The 21,619-nt window shown below is 39.9% G+C and overlaps 1 protein-coding gene across 1 annotated transcript in view; it reads right to left on the reverse strand.

Moving 5' to 3' along the window:
- Positions 1-21,619, reverse strand: part of LOC146569891 (LHFPL tetraspan subfamily member 3 protein-like) — a 27,335-nt gene continuing 5,716 nt past the window's right edge. The window contains exons 2-4 of the mRNA XM_085282542.1: positions 7,567-7,803; positions 5,701-5,729; positions 1-2,956 (exon numbers count right to left, since the gene is read on the reverse strand). Coding sequence (XP_085138668.1) covers positions 5,713-5,729; positions 7,567-7,803 — 254 coding nt within the window. The 3' untranslated portion in view covers positions 1-2,956; positions 5,701-5,712. The remainder of the gene's footprint in view (positions 2,957-5,700; positions 5,730-7,566; positions 7,804-21,619) is intronic.

Raw genomic sequence — 21,619 nt, forward strand, 5'->3', positions numbered from 1 at the left:
TTTACAGTGAAAACCTTTATTAAGTGTTAATATTATTTTTTAAGGAACCTCTTCCAATGCTGTAAGTTAATCATCTTTTCCATATTTGCTAATTGGCATCTACAGAATATCTATTTACACAAGAACACACCCACAGGTGAGGCTGGGACAGGCCTTACTAATTCATTATTACTTGAGTTCAATACTCAGGCACACCAGTCACCCCACGTTATACTCCCACCCCCTTTATGTTACCCTGTATGTCCCAACAAAGCAAAGAGACAAAAGGAGTCAAAGAGGGAGAAACAGAAAGAGACCTGGACTAAGACATAGACCCACAGATTTAGATTAACAACAGGACAACTGTGTGTGAGGCTGGCATATTGGTTCACTAGACCAACAAACTATTGCACACACCACATTCACACCAGCACTCACATACGTGCATGCACTCCCTCAAATACCCACTGACCTCCTTACGGTATGCACTCATACAGAACCACACAGTCATACAGTAGCTAGGAGTCCTGCAGCAGTCCTAATAGCCACCATCACAGTGTAGATACACAAACTATAAAATATTAGATTTCTTCTTAAACTGAAGCGCTGTGCAAAGTTAGCTAGCGGGGCATTAAATGGACTTAGTTAAAATACCTATAACATCTTAAATATTTACTGTACATACTTTGTAATACAAGTTGTGTCTGTTTTAGGTGACAATATTCTTATAAAAGAGTCTTAAATATCCTTTTCTCTAGTAAAGTGAGGGGGAACAAGGGGGGTGGGGGCACATAAGCAAATAAAACTCTCTTTTAAGTGTCAAACCTAAACACAACAGATTTACATAAACCCGATATTATCTGAAAATGAGAAGTTTCTTCTTTTCACAAATAAAACATGATAGGCATTCTGACGTTGACACACACAGCTAAGTGTTAACATACTTTAATACTTGTAATTACAGAATTTTGTTTATTTTTTGTTTGAATGTAAAATCTTGTGTATGAGTTGTAGTCAATGTTCCCTCTAAGCTGCGCGGGTGCGCAATTGCGCACTGCTGGCACGGTCTCTGCGCACAGAAAATCTGCGTTGCACACAGAAAAAAAATCTAACCTGAATGAAATTAAAATGAATACTTTAACAATTCTGTTTTGCCGTGTTAGTCAGTAAGTACTGGCTGCTCCCGTATGGGATTACAACGATGCCACCTTATCCCATAGTCCAGCCAATAATGTGATTCACATTTGTATATACAAAGCTAATCAATGTCGCTGACAGGCTATGACAGCGTCCTTATGTGCCGACACCGGTGTTTTAGCTAGCAAAGCGGCATGGCGTCAATGACAACGTGTACAACCATTGGAGATGTGAGCAGGACAAACGGAACAATTGACGGAAAAAGTGTTGACTTTATACCAGTTTTTAAATTGTGTTGATAGGCCATGTAAAACCAGAGTTCTGATAAAAATATCTGCAATGTTTGGTTTTCTTCCTGAATACTATCGTTGTTTATATTTAGTGCAGGAAGAAAGGTAAAAACTGCGTTTTATAAGGAAAACGCTCGAAAGCCCTCTCCACCTGTGAGCAAAAACAAAACCAAAAAAACCCCACTCCTTCCTATTGGTGGAAAAATGTACCATGTCGACCAATCAAAAAATGATATGGCAACATGGCATTTAGATGTTTAGGAAGAGGGACGTTTTAGGAGTGACGGCGGTGTTTTGAGATGTGAGAGATTTGCGACATTTAGCGCAAATCTTGTGCAGTTAGTGTGTAGTGTAGTCAATAGTTTTGTTGTGTGCGTCAGAACAATGAGGTGACTGCTGAATGTTACAGGTGTTACAGCAGTGATACATCTCCTGTTGTCAGGCCTGCAGCTATCAGGCTGTTGTTCTCCTTTATCTCATAGTGGACAGAAATTATTTGTTGGAGTGGCACAAATGATTTGTGTGGCATCAGATTTGATGCAGAACAGCTGATTGTTCTGTAAATAGTTTGTTTATTTAAAAAACCGCCTTGGCTGCATTTTGGGTAAACAGCTGCAAAAAATGTTGTTGTTTGCATAACTCTGTTACTTTTTTAAAGAAGTAACTATATAATTAATTGCCCAACATTGGTCATTATATACTGTATTTTGCAGACAGAGACTTACAGGACTATCTCCCAGACCACAGACTCATACTCATAATACAAGTCAGAGCTTTATAAAAAAAAAGAAAGAAAAAAAAAGAAAGTTGTGTTTTCAAAATTGGAGTTCAAGTTATTTTTACTTCCAATAGTGTTAACATGCTACACAGGTCATGAACAAGATTTCTTTTTAATTTTCATTGTAAGTGGGCTAAAGCAGTTAATTAAAAGTAGTCTAACATAAATGCTGTAATTTGATTATTTTAATAAACCGTGTAACTTGGATGGATTCAATGCTGCCGTGACCACAGTGCACACGTCTGCTGTTGCTCACAGAGGTCCAAGGGACCGCTCAGGGAGTTTGTGCGTTCGCTCAGACACGTGAAAAATTAGAGGGAACATTGGTTGTAGTGTGTGTGTGTGTGTGTGTGTGTGTGTGTGAGTGTGAGTGTGTGTTTGTGTTTTGTCTGTGCTCACAATGCAAGTGTACAATGTCAACCCTGTGTCTTTGCAGGTAGGTAGTGGGTAGTCCATATACTTGTCGACAGATTAACAGTCTCTGCCCCTTGCCATGGTCTATGAAATGTTGTGCAAGGCTCGGACACATTAGGATAGAAGTGCTTTGGGCTCCATCTAAATGCTGGGGATGACGTTAGGACTGTGAGCACAACGGTGAGCACAACATCAAAGGTAGGTTACATTGGGGTTTTTTGGCAGGTAGTTGCAAAAGGCAGGCTGGCTGGTTCAACAGAATTCCTTTCCACCACACACTCGGACCGCCTCCCTCCTTTTTAAGCTGATGTTGATCGACTGGTACTTTATGAAAACAGACACGTGGATCTTCGGGAACCTGCAACAAAGAAAGTGAAAGACAAAGTGTATTTTGCAAGCTATTCCAATTTTTACAATTGTTATTCAAGAGTTATGCTTACACATACGTACACCATGACCTTGTTAAGATGAATAATTCTGGATAGGGAAAAAGCATTTTATCTATACTTCATTGCCTTGCAGAGCAAATGTGTGCAAATTATGCTTAATCAGCAGTGTTGCTCATTTGTCTTTGTTCTGTTTTGCATGGCTGCATGTAGAGTATTGTGAAAATAATCACTGAGCTGTTTGTTGCTTTTAATTGTTACTCTGCATGCTTTGTGAACTGTTGCTTGCATGCTTCTTTTTAATCCTTTCAGTAAGGTATTACTCATTTTTGAATAGCTTAAACACTGTACATCGGTAGGACTTTATAGAATTTTATAAATGCAAACCACTGATGTGCTGCAGCTGCACTGATTCACTGATTTTTTTATATTCATAATTGCAGTGGTCGTATTTATGCATAAAGCATGGTTCATTTGACACGTCCTGACACATTAGAGCCATTTATGTCAGTTAATTTCTCAGTTCGCTGTCCATGTTTTTGCTATATATTGCCTGCACGTGCATCTTTGTCTTAAGACATTAAAATGTTTTTTTGAGTACATTTGTACGGTACTGGGGTTCTTTTTGGTAAATGGACTGGTTCTTATATAGCGCTTTTCTACTCTTCTGAGCACTCAAAGCGCTTTACACAACTTGTGCATTCACCCACTCACACCCATTTGCACAAGCACATTGTTCTAAGTGCTTTCTAAGTAACATTCACACACATTCATACTCCGATGGATGCATCGGCGAGCAATTCGGGGTTAACATCTTGCCCAAGGATATTTGGCATGCAGACTAGGGGAAGCCAGGAATCGAACCACCAACCAGCTTAGATATGCAGTTCATGACAGAGGGACCAACAAAGCCACACTGGCTGACTTAAAAACAAATGTTGGTTGAAGGATGGGATGCCATGTAGCTCAGGCGGTAGAGCAGGTCATCTACTGATCGGAAGGTTGGTGGTTCAATTCCTGGCTTCCCCTAGTCTGCATGCCAAATATCCTTGGGCAAGATACTAACCAACATCCATTGGAGTATGAGTGTGTGTGAATGTTACCTAGAAAACACATAGAAAAATGTGCTTGTGTGAATGGGTGAATGCACAAGTTGTGTAAAGCGCTTTGAGTGCTCAGAAGAGTAGAAAAGCGCTATATAAGAACCAGTCCATTTACCATCTTAGCATGAGGAGGAGGTGCCAGGCTGTTGTGGCTGTGAACAGTTCTTCCACATGCTACTGAGGCAGCTGTGTGGTAATTGAATACAATTGTTAGGTTACCAATGTCTCTTGTTTCCTCAGACTTAAATCGCCCTAACCCTAACCATATGTCACACCATTTAAGGGGGAATAAATAGATTTCCAATAGTAGTTTTATTGCCAAGAAGCATTGTTATATCAACGATTTGTCAGCAGCAGCTGTGTTGCAAACTATTTTATGTGTTTAACCTCTTCATATATTACAGTTTTATCTTCTTGTGTGACATTCTTGGTTGATTAGATCAAGGGTATCGAACTCCAGGCCTCAAGGACCGGTGTCCTGCAGGTTTTAGATCTCACCCTGGGTCAACACACCTGAATCAAATGATTAGTTCATTACCAGGCCTCTGGAGAACTTCAAGACATGTTAAGGAGGTAATTTAGCGATTTAAATCAGCTGTGTTGGATCAAGGACACATCTAAAACCTGCAGGACACTGGCCCTCGAAGCCTGGAGTCCGACACCCCTGGATTAGATGTTGCCAGTGTCACCTCTTTCATGTGAATGTGCAGGAGAAACTGTCGGTTAACTGGGTTAACGTTATCAGGGTGATAATCAGCTTGAAAACAGAACAATGAGCACTTATCCTGATTGCCACTGTTAGGCTAAGTGAATCCAGATAACAGAAAGATATCCTGGGTATGCTGAACTCACTTTGTGCTAGAGGACCCAGGACACAGCATAAGAAACAAAAAGCAAGCTGTACTGCAACTCTCCTGAGAGTTCATGAGAAAGCACCACCAGGTAAATAAACAAAAAAAATATCTTCAAACCTAACTAAATACAAACAAACCCACAAGCGACACAGAAGGAATAAACAACACACAATCCAACAAAGGCCACAGAGAAGACAGGAATAGTTAAACACAAACATCTGATTACTGATGGGAAACAGTAGGAAGGAAAATGCACTTAACAACAGGTAAAAATAACCAGGGAATCAAGGGAGGCAGTGAGGGAACGAAACTGATGCAGGAAATGAAAGAAAGGGAAACAACCAGCAGAGATGAATACCAATCTAAATACAAACACTTTACAACAAGTACGGGGACAGGGAAACACAAAGGGACTGACGCATGAACACCGAACGGGACACGCGGGATCAGATAAGGACACACTGAGGCAACCAAAACACAGAAAATATAGCAACCTCAAATAGGAACCTACTGATGCTTCTAGCCAAGAAACATTTATAACCCAAGATCTTTCCATTGATTTGAAATATCGTGTTATTGTACTTTAAATTAACGATCCATTAAGGAGTGAAATGTAAATTACTTTTTTCATTTACACTGGATTTACACCTCTATGGTGCCTAAGGACACAGATAATATTTCAAACATTAAAGCACAATCAGTTCATTTAGGAGGCTTGTGTAATATAACAGTTAAAGATGTATGTTTGTGCTTACTCACCTAATGATTTGATTAGGCATTCCCTCCATCTGAAAAAACAAACAAACAAAAAAAAAACAGAGAAAAATATAAAACACTTCTAAAAAATATATGAAAGCATGTCCAACCAATGCCACGCATATGATTTGATGCATTGCACACAGACACCAGTAGATGGCACCAGGGATGAGAGAACTGGTTAAAGATTTTTGAGCTATAATGAAAAGATTCTCCCACGCCCTGAAGTAAGAGAGAAGTAAGTGGTGCATTATCATCATCAGAGTATTATTGGTATGGTAAAGCTAATGATAATGATAATGCCAAGTTTTCATTTCTATGATTTTGTCTATAAATCTTTTATAATTTATTTTTACCTTTAACTGTAACTCGAAGGTCACCAGAGTTTAGGACAAGATAAAATAAATTGCAGATCTGAATTATTTATTATGATTGCTGTTTTTATTATTACCAGCTGCATTCACAGGCCATCAAACATAGCACCCGATGATGTTACACACGCCAGTTTTCACCAATCCCTTCTGCTGATTAACAAGTCTTTTCTTTTACTAGTTCGTGTCCATCCTTCCTCCTCACCTCTCTTTAACAGTTTGCCCATGGCTGTCTGGTTCCATTACAGACTACAGGGCATGGACATGCAAATCGCATTTCCCACTGGGAGACATTCCTTTACCCAGGCCTTTCCACAGTACCTCACTGTGTCGAGCTGTGATCGTGATGCAGAATTACATACAGTATGCATGCATGCTTACCAGTACAAGACAGGCCTTTTCTACATGTTTCGTAAGAAAGTGAGGTTATATTTTGATAAGAAGTTTGCCAGATACTCACACAGTCACAAAACTGTTGGAGACGCAGCAGAAATGTGACTTGCAAGTTTGACTAATTTGGAAATATATCTGACTGTATCCTCACACATGTTCAGAAGCTCAAAGCTCCTGTTATAATATCCCCAAAACAATAATAGAGATCAGTTTAAAATAATTCATTTACCTTGACAAATAGGTGCAAAACAAACTAGCAAAAGAGATTACAATGGCATTCTCTTGCAGAAGAGACAGTGTTCATAACTGTAATCAAAAGAGAACAAGAATCATTTTTTTTAGCTGCCTGACTCGCAGGGATGTGGTGGGGAAAAAGCTTATTAAGGGGTTAAAACGGGTGCTCATTAATGGTTGTAATTATCCGAAAGAAGGCTTATGCCAGTCCCTTCGTTATATTCAAAGTGTGCATCTGAAGCTTTCTAAATTTAGCTTTGCTTTTAAAAAGGCTGCATCAAAAGCTCATTACTTCAAAACTTTCACTGGGCGTGAACGCAAGAGTGCACTGACTGTAATCCTTTCATGGATTTAGTTCATCTCATCTCTTTTCAAGCCTTGTTTATATTTTGTCACCTTGTTAATGAATGTGCATTTTCTATTTTCAGTCTGGTGAAAGTCACTTGGGCTGTGATGAATCGCGAGCCGACTCTTGAAGCAAGCTTTAAAACGTTCTTGCTCTGTGTGTGTGTGCATTTGGCAGTCCCCACCAACACAAACTGCATTAAGATGCACTTTCAGAGCAATTTATATGGCACCGCTCTGCCAAAAAAAACAACAACGAGAAAGAAAAACTGATTACTTCTCAATTAATGATAAAAATGTTAAAATATTTGGAAATTTAGTGGGATCAGTGCCTAGTTCTAGAAATATTTACTGTAAGTTTAAATACATTTTTCAGAAAGGAAAAATGAGCTTCAGCTATTTGATGCGTCATGGATGAGGAAACTTCTCCAACTATGATGGGTTTAATAACTTTTTTCACATCAGCTTTTATGAGTAAGATGTTGCTTTAAGTTTTCAAAGGAAGTCAGTCATGTCTTATTCTCACCCTTGCTTTCAGCCAGCAGCTCCTCTGTCATGAGGCCGTCCTGCCGGTTCCCCAGGACGAAAGCCAAGAAGGAGAGGATGAGGGCGTCCAGGATGCCCATGATAGCCAAGATATAAGCCCAGCGAACGGAGCACGCGCCGAGGCTGTACTTGTCAGTCTGCTCTCCGCACATCCGCCGGACCTCGTCGCTGTCCCATCCATCAGGATAGATCATACAACCCAGCACCAGACAGACACCTAGTCGGAGGCAGAGATGGGCAACGTGAATCAAACGAAGAAAAATAAGGACAAGCCAAGAATACATATGAGCATAAAGGAGGAGAATATAAGGGTGGGAATAATGGTGTTTAATAGCAGTGACAGATTTAAAGTGTTTTGACTACTCAAAACATTATGGATTTCCCAGCATCCTCAACCTTTTACATTGGTGATAATATTAGATTTATTGCTCATAATTCTCTGTTTTGTCCCAAAGTGTTTAACTTAATTTAACCTAACAGATTCTTCTCTAAGGTAATGTTGCATCAGAAAAGCACAAGAAAATGAGGAGCCCGTCTAATTCTTTCTCACTTATTGCCCAAAGGGTAAAATTTCTCTCATCTTCACTTTGAATGAGGTCCTCCTCTGAGGTGGTGCTGCAGCAGAGCAGCAGTAGACCTGGAAAAAAAAAGCTGACTGCACAATTATCCACAGCGCATTGCACATTAATAATAAAACAGACTCCCCACTTCTTTATTCCCTGAACACCTAGTTGCTTTCAATGTTTTGCCCCTGAATGCTGTTTGTTTGTGTATTAGGTTTGGGGGTTTTGAGCGTTTTTCTAGTTTATTACCCATGAACTTTCAAACACTTACCTGCAATATGTGTGTGCCACTGTTAGGTTTAGTATGGTATTACAAAATAGGGTGATCTTTTCTTTGTTACACTACAGGTAACAAAGAGCATTACAATTTGTTTGATTCACAACACGAAGAGTTGTGTTCAGCAGCAAATATCTCCGAGAGGTAGTTTGATGCTGATGGCGTAAAAGAAAAGAACTACAGCTGCCTCTGAGTTTCATTGGCTTGAATTTAAGACTCTTAGACTCACATTTTCTTAGTTGATTGATTCCTGTGGCCATTTTGGAAAATTCTTATCTTAATATTTTCCCCCTTAAAAAGAAAACACAAAAAATATATAACCAAATCTGGGGTATATGACAATTTGCTTTAACTCTTAAATGTTCACACTTTGATTGGTTTGTTGTTTAACTGACTGATGTTGCCTTCTCACAGAAAAGATAATAATAGTTTGTAATAATAGTTAATAATAGTTTGGTTGTGATTAGTATAAAAGACTTAAGTAGCTACTGTGAAAGAGATGAGCATTTCTTACTTGGTTGTGAAAAACCAGATGTGAAACGGAATGGCAGGTCTGACTGGTAAACTGGACACTGATTGGCGATTCACAAACCATTAGCCAATGAGCGTGCAGTTTTGTACCCCAGATCCACAAATACTCCCATTTGAAATATTTATTTCCTAACTAACTTCATTAAATAACGTTATTTTTTCTAAACCAAAGCTACATCTATGTTTTGTAACATCTGTGCTTATGTCAGATCTGTTTCCCGTATGCACAGCCTGTGCATAGCAGCTAACAGTCACTCGCACAGCCACACACTAGCATGTCGTTAGCAAGGAAGGTTTTCACTGTAAGCGAAGACACACCAGTTCACCAAAGTGCAAACACCTAATGAAAGCACCCTTAACCAGCCAAGTTTAGCATTTTAAAGACGCTAACTAAGGGAAAGTGGCTAAAGCTAAATAATTCAGAGTCAGTCAGAAGCTAGCAGCCTTGTTATGAGCAAAGGATCAAAAATGTTATAAGGAAAATTATGGAGAGGTATAAAGCAGAAAATAAAGGTGGGTGTCTGTTATCTGATGGGGTGTTGCATAAATCTGTTGCACCTGCTTTTGTTTGGTAAGGTAAAATATGCTAGGTGCAGCGAGTGTACAGCAGCTTATTTTCCATTAATTATTTGTACCGCTTTCTGACTGCAGAGCACTTTATTTTCAATTGTACTTAAGTGAAAACAGATCATGTAAACTAGTGTAGTTTTGAGGGAAATGGTTAATCATTTATGTTACTATGAACCTTCTTGTTTATTTAATTTTACTTATTTTTAAGTGAAGAAAAGTTGATTTTTGTTTGTGTACACAGTCAGCTATAGTTTTTTAGAAAGAAAATCAGTGAACTCTTACCAACTGTGCTTCTCCTAGCAGGGGGTGTGTTGTGTACGTCATTCATCGAACAGAGGGAGTACCAGAGAAGGCCATTTTCGATATTCACCCAGTCAACACGCATTACTATTCTTTGTCTCCTTTTTGATGTATTTGCTACAAAGGTAGCAAGCACTTTTCTCGATCTTTCTGGCTGTCTCCTGTGTCGCTTTGGCTCAGTTCAACAGGATCATGAATATTAGATTGAACCACAGGAGGATCCCTCTTAATAGTTTTGTTGCCAGTAAGATGGAATAGGAGACAAATACTGAACGTGTGACGGGAAGAAGGACAAAAGATAACACTCACAGTAAAATATGTCTCAGTCACTACTGAACTCTATTTACTACAAAGTCTGCCTCTGCTGATAATCATCTCAGAGGGATGCACTGGACAGGATTATACCAACAGAGGGTGCCACATATGTCACTCTTGTTTCCAGAAACAGCTTGTGGTTAGAGGAGGAGCACATGTTCCCTTCATGCACTGTAACAGAATGCCTGCTATGAACTAATCCATAATCACACAACACTACAGAGAAGCCCCATCCAGCACAGCACTGCTTACATAATGAGACCTTTTCTGTGAATTTGGATTCCCATAAAGGTTACCATCAAGCAGTCTACACCCATATCATAATAACACCAAAATAAGCAAGAGCGTTGACTTCTTTCAGTTAAGAGGCCTTTAATAATAATTTAAAAAAAGATTATATGATTTACGAATGTTCTACAAGACATGTGGGAATTCTGTTAGTGGATCAATTATTAATCGGAAGTAATATGTAAATAATACATGTAATGGTGCTTTAGCTGTAATTATGGGCTCTAGAGAGTGACAGTGGATTCATTAACACAGGAATTTTAGAAAAGAGAAAAAAATTATGACATGGTTAAACGCCCTATGCCAGTTGGGATGGGGTTCAACCCTCGAGTAACCCTGAACTGGCGAAATAGAATGAAAGGACAGACAAAAAATGTTGGAGTAATGGAAGGTTTTGGCTTTCCCCAAAGGGACAGCACCAGGATTGTTTTTCCATATACATTTTCCATATGCAACTCTCAAAAAGAAAAAAAAAAGTTGTATATAAACCACATGAAATAAATGAAAACCTGATTGATTGTTTGTTTTCAATGTTTTATCTGATCTGTTTTATGTGATGCTAATTGGGTGTTGAGTGTTTGGTTTGTGGACTGTTAATGGGACAAACCAGTAAAAACACATCACCTTAAAAACTGTGTCTGCAATTTGTAGCCATGCACTCGAAGTTCATAAACGGTTAATAAATTCATTAAAAACAGGGTTGGCTTGCGGATATATTAAAGTGGGTTAAAAATAAATTTGCTGAATGCTCATAAACTGCCCATGAATGATAAATAGGCTCTCATAAAGTAAAAAAAAAAAAAGAGAGACAAAAACCATCTCATTATCTCTGTGAATCTGCTGGCTGCACCCGCTTGCACTGCACTGAAGCAGAACTTCATGCTGCAGTAATAAATGGTGTGCTCCGGCTCCTCGCCACAGAAATAGCAGCACACCTAACAGAATGCAGCTGTCAGTCGGAGCGGAGACGAGACATTAACTGACGGGCATTATCCTCCCTTTTGGCTTTTTTTCCTTGTCTCCATCTCGTTCCAGAGCGGCAGACAGGCGCAGAGAAAGGGAGAGACGGATGATGAGGCAGGGCGAGGCAGAGGCACGCAGAGATATATAGGGAGAGGATGGAGGAGGGGACGTGGTGAGAGACTGAACCCTTGCCATGTTCCACTCCTGTGTGTAGCCGCCAGCAAGTACCCAGCACCACTCCAACGTCATGAGCGCTGGCTACCATATGCTGGAGCCCCTCGACAAGCAGAGCTATTCTCAGCATTTACTTGTTTTTGTTTGGAGGTTTTTTTTTTCTTTTTTGCAGGTTCCACATAAGCACACGCCTTCCTCTGTTTGTCTTCTCCTTTTGGGGAAAATTGGGATCAGGCAAGTGTAAAACTGGACTGTGAAATGCTTGTTGGCTAACAGCAACTTACATAAGAGACTGTAGGTAGGGCAGATTAGGTGCAAACAGCACTACAGTAGAGTTTGAGAGCAGACCGACAGATGGTACAGAGCCGTGTGATGGCAGCAGATTCGTCAGAAGCACATTGGCTCATTTTTCCCAAAGAGACAAGTAAATCCCATCGATACGGAAAGACCTTTGATTTATAATTTTCCCTTTTCATAATCTCCGCATGTCATTTAAGAGTCAAGGTGAGCAGAGGTCTGAGCAGAGGTGTGACCACCAATGCGGCAGCTTCATTGGATTTGTGCATCTGGTTCGAGAACAAAGAAAAACAAACCTGTAATCTGTTTTGCTGTAACGCTGTCAATGCGGCTGCATGTCTGACTGCATCATTTCACTGTTACGGCATGTCATTGATTGACCTGGAACTAAACAGTTGTGTGTATTCCCAACTCCCTCCATCACTCAAACGCCTGCGACATATCTAAGCCATGAAAAGGGATTGACAATTTTCAGCTCCCACAGTCCTTTGTGGAATGTGTTTTCTCCTCTCCTCATTTAAACAGCTGCGACAAACTTAATTATGCATGCACGCATAGTAAACTGTGCTATCTGACGCTGCATGTGGATATGACCCTCGCACATAATCGAACACGTGCACGCTTCTTTTCGTTTAACATAGTAACACTTAATGTCTTTTTCACAACGATCAAACCCCGATGATGAGTGTCGGTCCAGAACTTACATTAGTGAAATGGTGACCTAATTATTGAGGAAAATCTAGTTCTGCTCAAGGCGTTTATTCTACACTCTTTTATGCTCTTTCATATAGAAATCGACTATGTTTAAAGTGGAAGCAACATAATGACTTAAATCCAAGCTGGTTCTCCAAACCTACCGAGTCGCCCCGTGTGAAAAAGTAATTGTCCCTTAAACGTAACAGCTGACTGTGACGCTGATTGCAAGAACAGCAATCAATGAATTTTGGCTCACATTCTTCTTTGCAGAATTGTTTTAATTCAGCCACATTGGAGGGTTTTTGAGCATGAACTGTTTAAGGTCATGCAAAAACAAGTCAATCTGATTAAGGTCCAGATTTTGACTAGGCCACTCCAAAACCTTCATTTTGTTTTGTTTTAACTTCAGTTCTTGAACTCCAGGGCGTGAATTAGTGGCTTGATATTCACCTTCAGGATTTTCTGGTAGAGAACGGAATTCATGGTTTAATTACAGGAAATCGTCCGGGGCTTGTAGCAGCAAAACAGCCCCAGATCATCACACTACCACCACCATGTCTGACTGTTGATATGGTCTGTTTATGAAATGGTGTTTTAGTTTTAAGGCAAATGCAACGGGACAGAAACCTTCCAAAAAGTTCAACTTTTGTCTTATCAGTCCACGGAATATTTTCAGAAAAGTTAAGGTCTTTTCTGGTTCACTGTTCTGGGCTGTTCTGTGACCTCCTGGATTGTTTTGTTCTTGGAGTAATTTTGGTATGCTGGCAACTCCTGGTAAGTTTTACCACTGTTCCAAGTTTTCTCTATTTCAGTGTAATGGCTCTCACTGGGGTTTGATAAATCCTAAATCCTTAGAAATATCTTTGTAATCCTTTCCAGACTGATAGATGTCAATGACCTTGTTTCTAATCTGCTTTTAAGCTTCTCTTGATCTTGGTGTCATGTGTTGCTGATCTTTTAACCTGCTTCACTTTCACACAGTTTTTATTTAACTGACCTCTTTATTCAACGGCTCTGGCAATAATCAGACCTGGGCTTGGCTATTAAAATTGAACTCAGCTTTCCCCCAAAATTTGGTTAATCACAGTTAATTCATGATTTGACATGGGTGGAAATTGCCAGGAAGATTTGGAAGGTGTTTGTCCCTTAAATAAAATCATCATTTAAAAACTACATTTTGTATTTAATCAGGTTATATTTTTCTAATACTAAAATTTGGTCATCTGAAACATATGTGTGTTGGTGTATCTGATATCCTTGTGGTGGTGTTGTTCCTGCCTTGTAGGGGGAAAAAATCCTTTGTTTATATAAAACTCTCTTATAGAATAAATGGCAACTATTTCAAGTGTTTTCTTTATTCATTTATACAATATAATAAATATATTATCAAGTTAGGTTTGGTTTTAGTCTAATTTACGTTACTCGTCTTGGCTTTCTCGTGATTGTTTTTAATAGTATTAGCCAGACTCTGGGCTAATGCTAACCACATGCTCAGACAACGTTATTGGTCAGTGGCAATTTTTTCCTGGATCAACATCATTATGATGACAACAACAATTGGATATCAGTGCAGTAAGAATAAAAAACATGCAAAAAGAAAAAAAAGGAAATCAGAAAGGGGGTAAATACTTCTTCACTGCGCTGTATTTTCATTTGTAGTCTACATCTCATTTATCTCAACAGATTATCAATGTCAAAACTTCTACATCTGAATCCAAGAGCAAGTAAAAACAGATAACAGATGCCTCACGGTACCATTGAATGATCACAAAGAAACATATGTAGGCCTTGATATCCATGTGACGATGATCTGCACTGTCATAATTTAATACTTAATTTACTCAGTCCAATTCTGTAAGCTTAATTTTCAAATGACGAGGGTGTAAAATGAGACTGATTAATACAATCTTTCCCATGGCAAATTCAGCCTCTAATGTGGGCATGATGAATCCCCTTTTCACACTTGACAAGACTTTTCTCTGGCTCTATAGACGAGTGAATGAGTACCCAAGAAAGATGGCCTAAAACCATGACAATGATATGCCATAATTGCCATTAGATAAATGGGGTAATTAAGGATGTATGATCCATATATTGTGGCTAAATGGAGTGTGAAAGTGTGTCTCCACATAGTATAAGCTTGCTTCATGATGCGGGTTTATGAGGAGGAATTATACATGCAATGAGAGAGCTATTAATAATATTTAGATAGAAAGTGTTACTGTTGCAGCGTTTATATGTGGCTGTAGGAGAACTGATCCTCTTATATCAGGATCTTGATATACTTTAAGACACCCCAGCTGGGCACAAATATAAGAAAGTTCTTTAAAAACATATTTCCAAAGTGTCTGGGATACAGTGGAAAGTGGAGCGAGATAAACTTTTAAACTTACTCTGACAAGCTCCCCTGGAAGATGAGGAACATGCTCATCGGGATGAGCTGTCTACAGTCCAAATCTATTTCTGCTTCAGTTGCTGGCAAAACTTGATGGTTGCTGGAGGGGAGCAAGGAGCTTCCAGGCACTCTGAGTATTCCCCTCTGTCAACATCTTCAGCAATTTTCTGCACATCGAGCACATAATACCCACAGCTTACCTATCAATTCATTTGAAAGGATTAGAAGGAGCGGGCGATGGCTTATTTCATCGCGTTATCTCCGTTCTGTGTCAGGGCAAGTCTTGCAAATACTTTTTAACCATCTTGTAATGTAGCAAATAACCTTCCTTCAAGAGCAAATTGCATTTACAGCATACAGGATATGCTACGGCAAGCACTCTGACTTCTGCTACAGGGAATAAAACTCTACAAGAAGGAAATCGTTCCCAATATAATTTTGGCTACAGCTTCAGAATAAACCTGAATCCCAAAAAATAGAGATGGGGGTAAAAAAGCATCTCTGTGTAAGCAGAGAGGACAAAAAAGATGCAGTGTCACTTCCACCACCTACGTGCTAATACACAAAAAAATCATTTAGTCAATCACTTACAACAGGCAGCTGGATTGCACTGAATAATAACTCTATTGTGCGCATGTGTGTGTGTGTGTGTGTGTGTGTGTGTGTGTGTATTCCTCCCTAGAGCCCTTGTTTTGGGTCAAGGTCAAGGTCATATTTGTTATATCAATGCATCATTTTCAAAGGTTGAACATTCCCATAAGAGGCTACCCACTATTACTATGACTAAAATAAATGTACGGTGCGCTTAATTTTCTGTTGCATCAAATCTGAAAGCACTGCAGTTCAGGCTCAATAACATCAGTGATGCAATTTTTATTAAATAAAGTAGATATACTAAACAATAGATGAGGGGTTAAAGGGTTCAGTTCTTAGTAACTGTTAGTCTAGCTATCTAGGATATTGTTTAAATCCCTCCTCCCCGTCAGAGTGTATGTCCCCTGATTCTTACGCCATCTGGTCAGAGCCTCATTATTACACATCAATTGAAGTTAAAAAGAAGATCAGCATGTAAATGCCCTGCAGCAAGCTAGACATACAGTAGAAAAGGCTTTTCTTGGAAATTATCAGTTGACTGCACTTAAGAGATATGGCAGCTTAGGTGAGGATACAGAGGTAGAGAACGCAGGCAGCGGGGGAGAGGAATCATGGGAGGAGTGCGGAGTAAACTGCAGTGAGCAGAGCAGGAGGGAGTCAGGCTGGGGTGATGGGCTTATGTAACAGGTCCAGATGCAGCTTGTACCTCCACAGAGGATAAAGATTGGCAAGGGCAATGGGGATCAAAAGAGACCTTTGAGTTCTCTGTGACAAATACTCACTGGGTCACCCGTTTGGGGACCATGGAGGCAAAACAGCAATGGCTTAGGCAGGACTGTGATCTCTCAGTGAACATTTGACAATGGGAGCATTCACCCAAGACAGAATGAGAGTCCAGGACAGAGCATCATCCAGCCAGGAGACAGTGGTTTGAGCCCAGCTGGAACCTTTTTGTTTTGGGTATGCTTAGCTTTTTTCCTCTTGCTGAGTTTTTTAGGTTTTCACTTTCACTCACTGATTAGGATTAGAGACCAAAGTTAGGGCTGTGCGATATGACCAAAATCTTATATCCCGATATAAAACATCTATCGTCCGATAACGATATAAATCACAAAAATGTAACATTTTCTGTAAATTCTGTGAATCTCGGGTAGCTGGGCGTCGTATATCTGGAGTCGAGTGTTTTACCGATACATTAAACTATACATTTTTAGACATAGGTTGTAAAGGCCGCCGTTTTCTTTGTGAGTATTTATTACACAGGGTGCTGCGGGGAAAAGCCTGTTCTAACGTTTGAGTCTAAGGTTTATTTTTTAGCACCTGACGGCTCCTTTTTTGCTTCTCATCGGTAAATACTCTGCATACTCTTTCACGTGATTCAGTTTATTTTGAAAAGTCTCAACAGGATCTTGAGCTTTATTGTGAAAGGTTTATGTGGAAAATAAACAAGCGGACACGTGATGGTTTTACCGTTGTTGTTGCTAACAACAACGCATAAAAACAGGTGCTTGTCCGTCTGTAGTGTGGTTATATTAAATATAAGAGAAAGAGAGAACTTTAAGAAATTAATATAACCACTACAGTGACCATCAAAACGATGAAAAAATATTGCCGTAAACAGTTTATTTTGCAACAGCACGAAAGAAACGATAGCGTAAAATGAAACGATAGACGTTTTTATATCGTCATTTGATATATATCATTATATCGAACAGCCCTAGGTCAGGTTTTACTTGAGTCGGTTTAAGCAATTAAACCCACTTGGCTATTTTCAAGAAGAGATCATTGTTTGGTCATTGTGGTGCAGTGGTTAGCCCTGTCGCCTCACAGCAAGAAGGTCCTGGGTTGGAATCCATCATCTGGCCAGAGCTTTTCTGTGTTTCTCTCCAAGTACTCTCAGTCCAAACATGCAGTTAGTGGGATTAGGTTAATTGGTGATTCTAAAGTTACCATAGCTGTGAGTGTGTTTCTGTATCTTTGTGTCTGTCTTGCCCTATGATACCTTGGATACGCTTCAGCTGGATAAGTGGAAGAAAATGGATGGATGGGATTGGTCAAAGCTCACTGAAAAGTGGTGACTTGAGAGTGGCATACCTGTTTTACTAATGCTGTTACTCGGTGTTTGATGTGCCAAAGAACACATTTGGTATAAATAAACCAAAGCTAAAAAGCATTAATGAACACTGATGAACTGAAAATGAAAATAGACTAGTCAGGCCTGCTGTAGAGAGAAAAACATGTTGATTAAAATATGCTGATTATGCATGGTCAGTGTTAATGTTATCATATATATATATATATATATATATATATTAGGGGTGCAACGATATTCGTATCGATATTGAACCGTTCGATACAGTGCTTTCGGTTCGGTACGCATATGTATCGAACAATACAACATTTGTAATTTATTTTATCAACTTTCCTTCTGACGATGCTGTCTGTGTTGAGCGCTCAGTGAATCTGCGTTCGACTACTCCGCCTAGGCTGCACTGTCGAGCGCAGATCCACTGAGCGCTCAACACAGACAGCATAGTCAGGAGGAAGAGCGCAGGGCAAGCTAGCGAGACAGAAGTTAAGCTCTCCTTGCAAGATGGACCTCCCCCACCCTCATTCAGATCTGGCGTTTGGAATTATTTTGGTTTTCATGTGACGTATGACCCTGAAGGTAAGCGAGTCATGGACTAAAGTAAAACAGTATGTTGGATGTGCCATGCAATGCTTAATTACATTGGTGTGAACTAGTGTGTTAGCGCAGTTAGCTCGTTAACGTGTTGGCCGTCTAGCCCCATGCACGGGGCGATCGGCGGTAGCTCGTTAACGGAGATTTGCCGTGTTGTGGCGTTAAGGTCATTTCAACGAGATTAACCTGAAAGCACTAGTGGGAACACAACGAATATGACTGCACATTTACGCTGACATCATCCTAGTGCAAAGACAAAAACAACAAGCATGCTACTAACTTTAGCCGAGTCATTTAGACAGCTGTTAGCACGTGATTCTCCTTATGCTGCTGAGAATATAGCCCAGAAGAAGCGGATAGTATAGCTTTTATTTTGGAAAGAGACATTTCTCTGTAATAAACTCTCTTTTCCAAAGATGAGTGATTCCTCAATCAGATACAGGGCTTGCAAAATCGCTAGCCCGACGTCCCGGAGCTAGCGATCTTTCCAGTCGGGCTACAAAAATCTCTCTGCCCTGCCCGTCGGGCTATTGTAGGAAAAATATATGTCAATGCTTTTGCATTCTTTCAGAAATGTAGCTGGGTAATTATGTCATTGGCATCGGTGAGCCACTGTCAATATGTGACATATTGAAATCGCGTTTGAATTTGCGCTTGTTTTTTTGCTTTCACTTTGCAATGACAGCACTGATCTGTGAGTGATGATAATTTGTGCACCAATTCCTCTGACATCGTCTTATTAATCGTTAGCTTACTATGCAAACATGACAAGTGAAATCTCCCGCAGCAAGCTTAAACATGTGAGAGGTTGATCGCGCAGAGAATCGCTGAGCTTATGTGAGTCCGTGTGTAAAAGTAGCAGTATATATATTTTAGTTCTGCTGAGCCAAATAAGACAGGTCGGGGTGAAGAAGTGACAGCCAAAGAAAAGCTTACCACAAAACGGAGAAGTTATGACAAATCAGACTATAAGGCAAAAAGAAAGTGCAGCTTTATGGTTTCATGGACAAAAGAATTTCTGTGGCTGCAATATGACGAGCTAAATAACCAGGGGTGCACAAAAGTGGTCCGCAGGTGCGCATTCGCTGTCAAAATAAAAAACGCGCACAAGGGTTAGGGTTAAATTTAAAAACTGTACTTTTGAGTTAAAATATATATTTATAATTTTAATAAATGACAAATTAAAAAGGCATGAACATTTTTTTGTATCAAAAAAATATCGAACCGTGACACCAAAGTATCGAACCGAACCGAACCGTGAATTTTGTGTATCGTTGCACCCCTAATATATATATATATATATATATATACACACATACATGCTGCATCTGCACCTCCAAAGCAAATATTATTTTTAGCTGTTAGACAAATGCACCCAGAAGTTACATGTGCATCACATATTCATCACTACAGCATGCAAAGTTTTTTTTAACACTCTAGGTCACTGTGCCCTTGCCATCCCACCTCATCCCTCCCCCTGTGGAATAAATCAGCAGCCTCCCCTGCCGGAGCTCTGGCCTGAGCTAGGCCACTTCTGAGATCACAGAGATTAACTCCGGCAAATCTATACTCCACACCCTGCAGCGCTACAGGGACACTGAACACAGGGGAGTCATGATGATGACTTGGCTGGCATTTTGAGTTTTGTATTCCACGCTGCTACATTCAAAGTCACAAAGTGTGGGCTAATTAATCAGCATTGATCTGTTGGTTTTTATCTCCAGATAGGCAGTCTTACGGTTTTTAAATTAAACCAGCTGTTCTGTAACCACATAGTAGAATTAAATCAGCAAGTATGCATTACAAAAACAGCATAGACCTCGCTTCCGTATGTGCTGTAATCACTGCAAAGAGGAGCGAGTGCATTGCATGCATGCAAATTACCATGCTTCAATGTGCAATGTGCATGGTGGTGTGTAGATACGGACTGGCATTTATATGGGGCTTTTATAGTCTAACTGACCACTCAAAGCACTTTAATCTATGCACTGTGTTCATCGCTCATTCACTGCCAACAGTTAACCAAACATGTCTCTGGACTGTGAGAAGATATCTGGGCACCCAGACAGAGACCACGTGGGCACAGGGATAACATGCAGTGTCCACACTGGAAGGTCAAACCCAGAACACTTGTTTCTGTGAGGGAGCAGTGCTGACCACTGCACCACCACGCAGGATAATATCCTTCATCGATCTTCTTTGCCTGTCCACAATCAGCAGGAGTGTGAGCTGCATACATGATAGTTTAGTTGCCTTCCTCTGACTATAATTAGATGGTTCAAGTGACCGTGTGTTTTTTAATTACAAAAAACTGGGGGATGGAACAGTGTTAACGGAGAGGTAATTTGAAAGCAAACTACCTGGGTGGACGTGAGAAAAATGGGTAAGAAAGCAAGCAGATCGTTCCTTGATTTTTTGATGTGCAAGGAAGACGAGTGTGCCAAATAACAGCGTAGAAACAGAGCTAAATACAGACTGTTTCACCTTCGACTCTTGAGCCGGGTGCTGCAAAGGTGTGGATTAGTGCATAAACAGTGTTGTGCATCCAGTTTATTTTGCTGCAAAAAGGTTGAGTTTCACTGCTGCGCTGAGAAACAGCAAGAGGATAAATCAATTCTGTAACTCCTGAGCCAGTTTGTTTCCCTTTACGACCTCACCGCTACTGCCAATGTTCCCACACGGCCATGGTAGATTTCAGCCAATTTTCAAGCCATTTTTAGTCTGAAAAAGATTCATATATCTGTTTCGAAATCTCTCAGATCTCCTCCTTTCATTTGTCATTTCATTCCCGGTCCCCTGGCATAAAGAGGTATGAAGTTTTCCTTTCTCACTGGTGTTATAGTGAAAGGCACTACTGTGTGTTACTGCAGTAACAGCAGAGAGTGCTGTCCTGTGTTGTTTCATGTTGTTTCTCAAATCTGCCACAGTGGGTATCTATTTTAATGTACTGTTGAGACACATTACTCTGTTTAGTACAGAGTTGCAGCAGTGCAAGTGACTGGGCACAGGGCTGTCTCTGTCACGTGTTTAACAGACTGCAGCAAAATCTCAAAAAGGGCTAAAGAAGGATACGTTTCTGTCACAGCTGCAATCATAGTTACACAAATGGAGTTGTGTGGATGACATAAAATACTGATAGAAAAAAAAAGAGATGTCAAAAATGGACAAACAACAGTTGCCGGGAGACAGCTGTAATGTGCCATAAACCCGATTCAACCTGCAGCAAGCAGTGATCAAAAACTTTGAAAATGCTGAAACTGAATGTATAATTTTGAAGAAAATGTATTATCACGTTTTGAAATTAAATTTAAAACTTCTAATATTTGAATATAAATGGAGGTCTTTATATGCTGTATGCTGCTATAACATAGTGATTCATAACAGCAG

The sequence above is a fragment of the Mchenga conophoros genome, linkage group LG7, assembly GCF_057382185.1.
Source record: "Mchenga conophoros isolate Kocher_MC1m ecotype Shallow Benthic linkage group LG7, M_conophoros_male_GT1.1, whole genome shotgun sequence".
NCBI lineage: Eukaryota > Metazoa > Chordata > Actinopteri > Cichliformes > Cichlidae > Mchenga > Mchenga conophoros.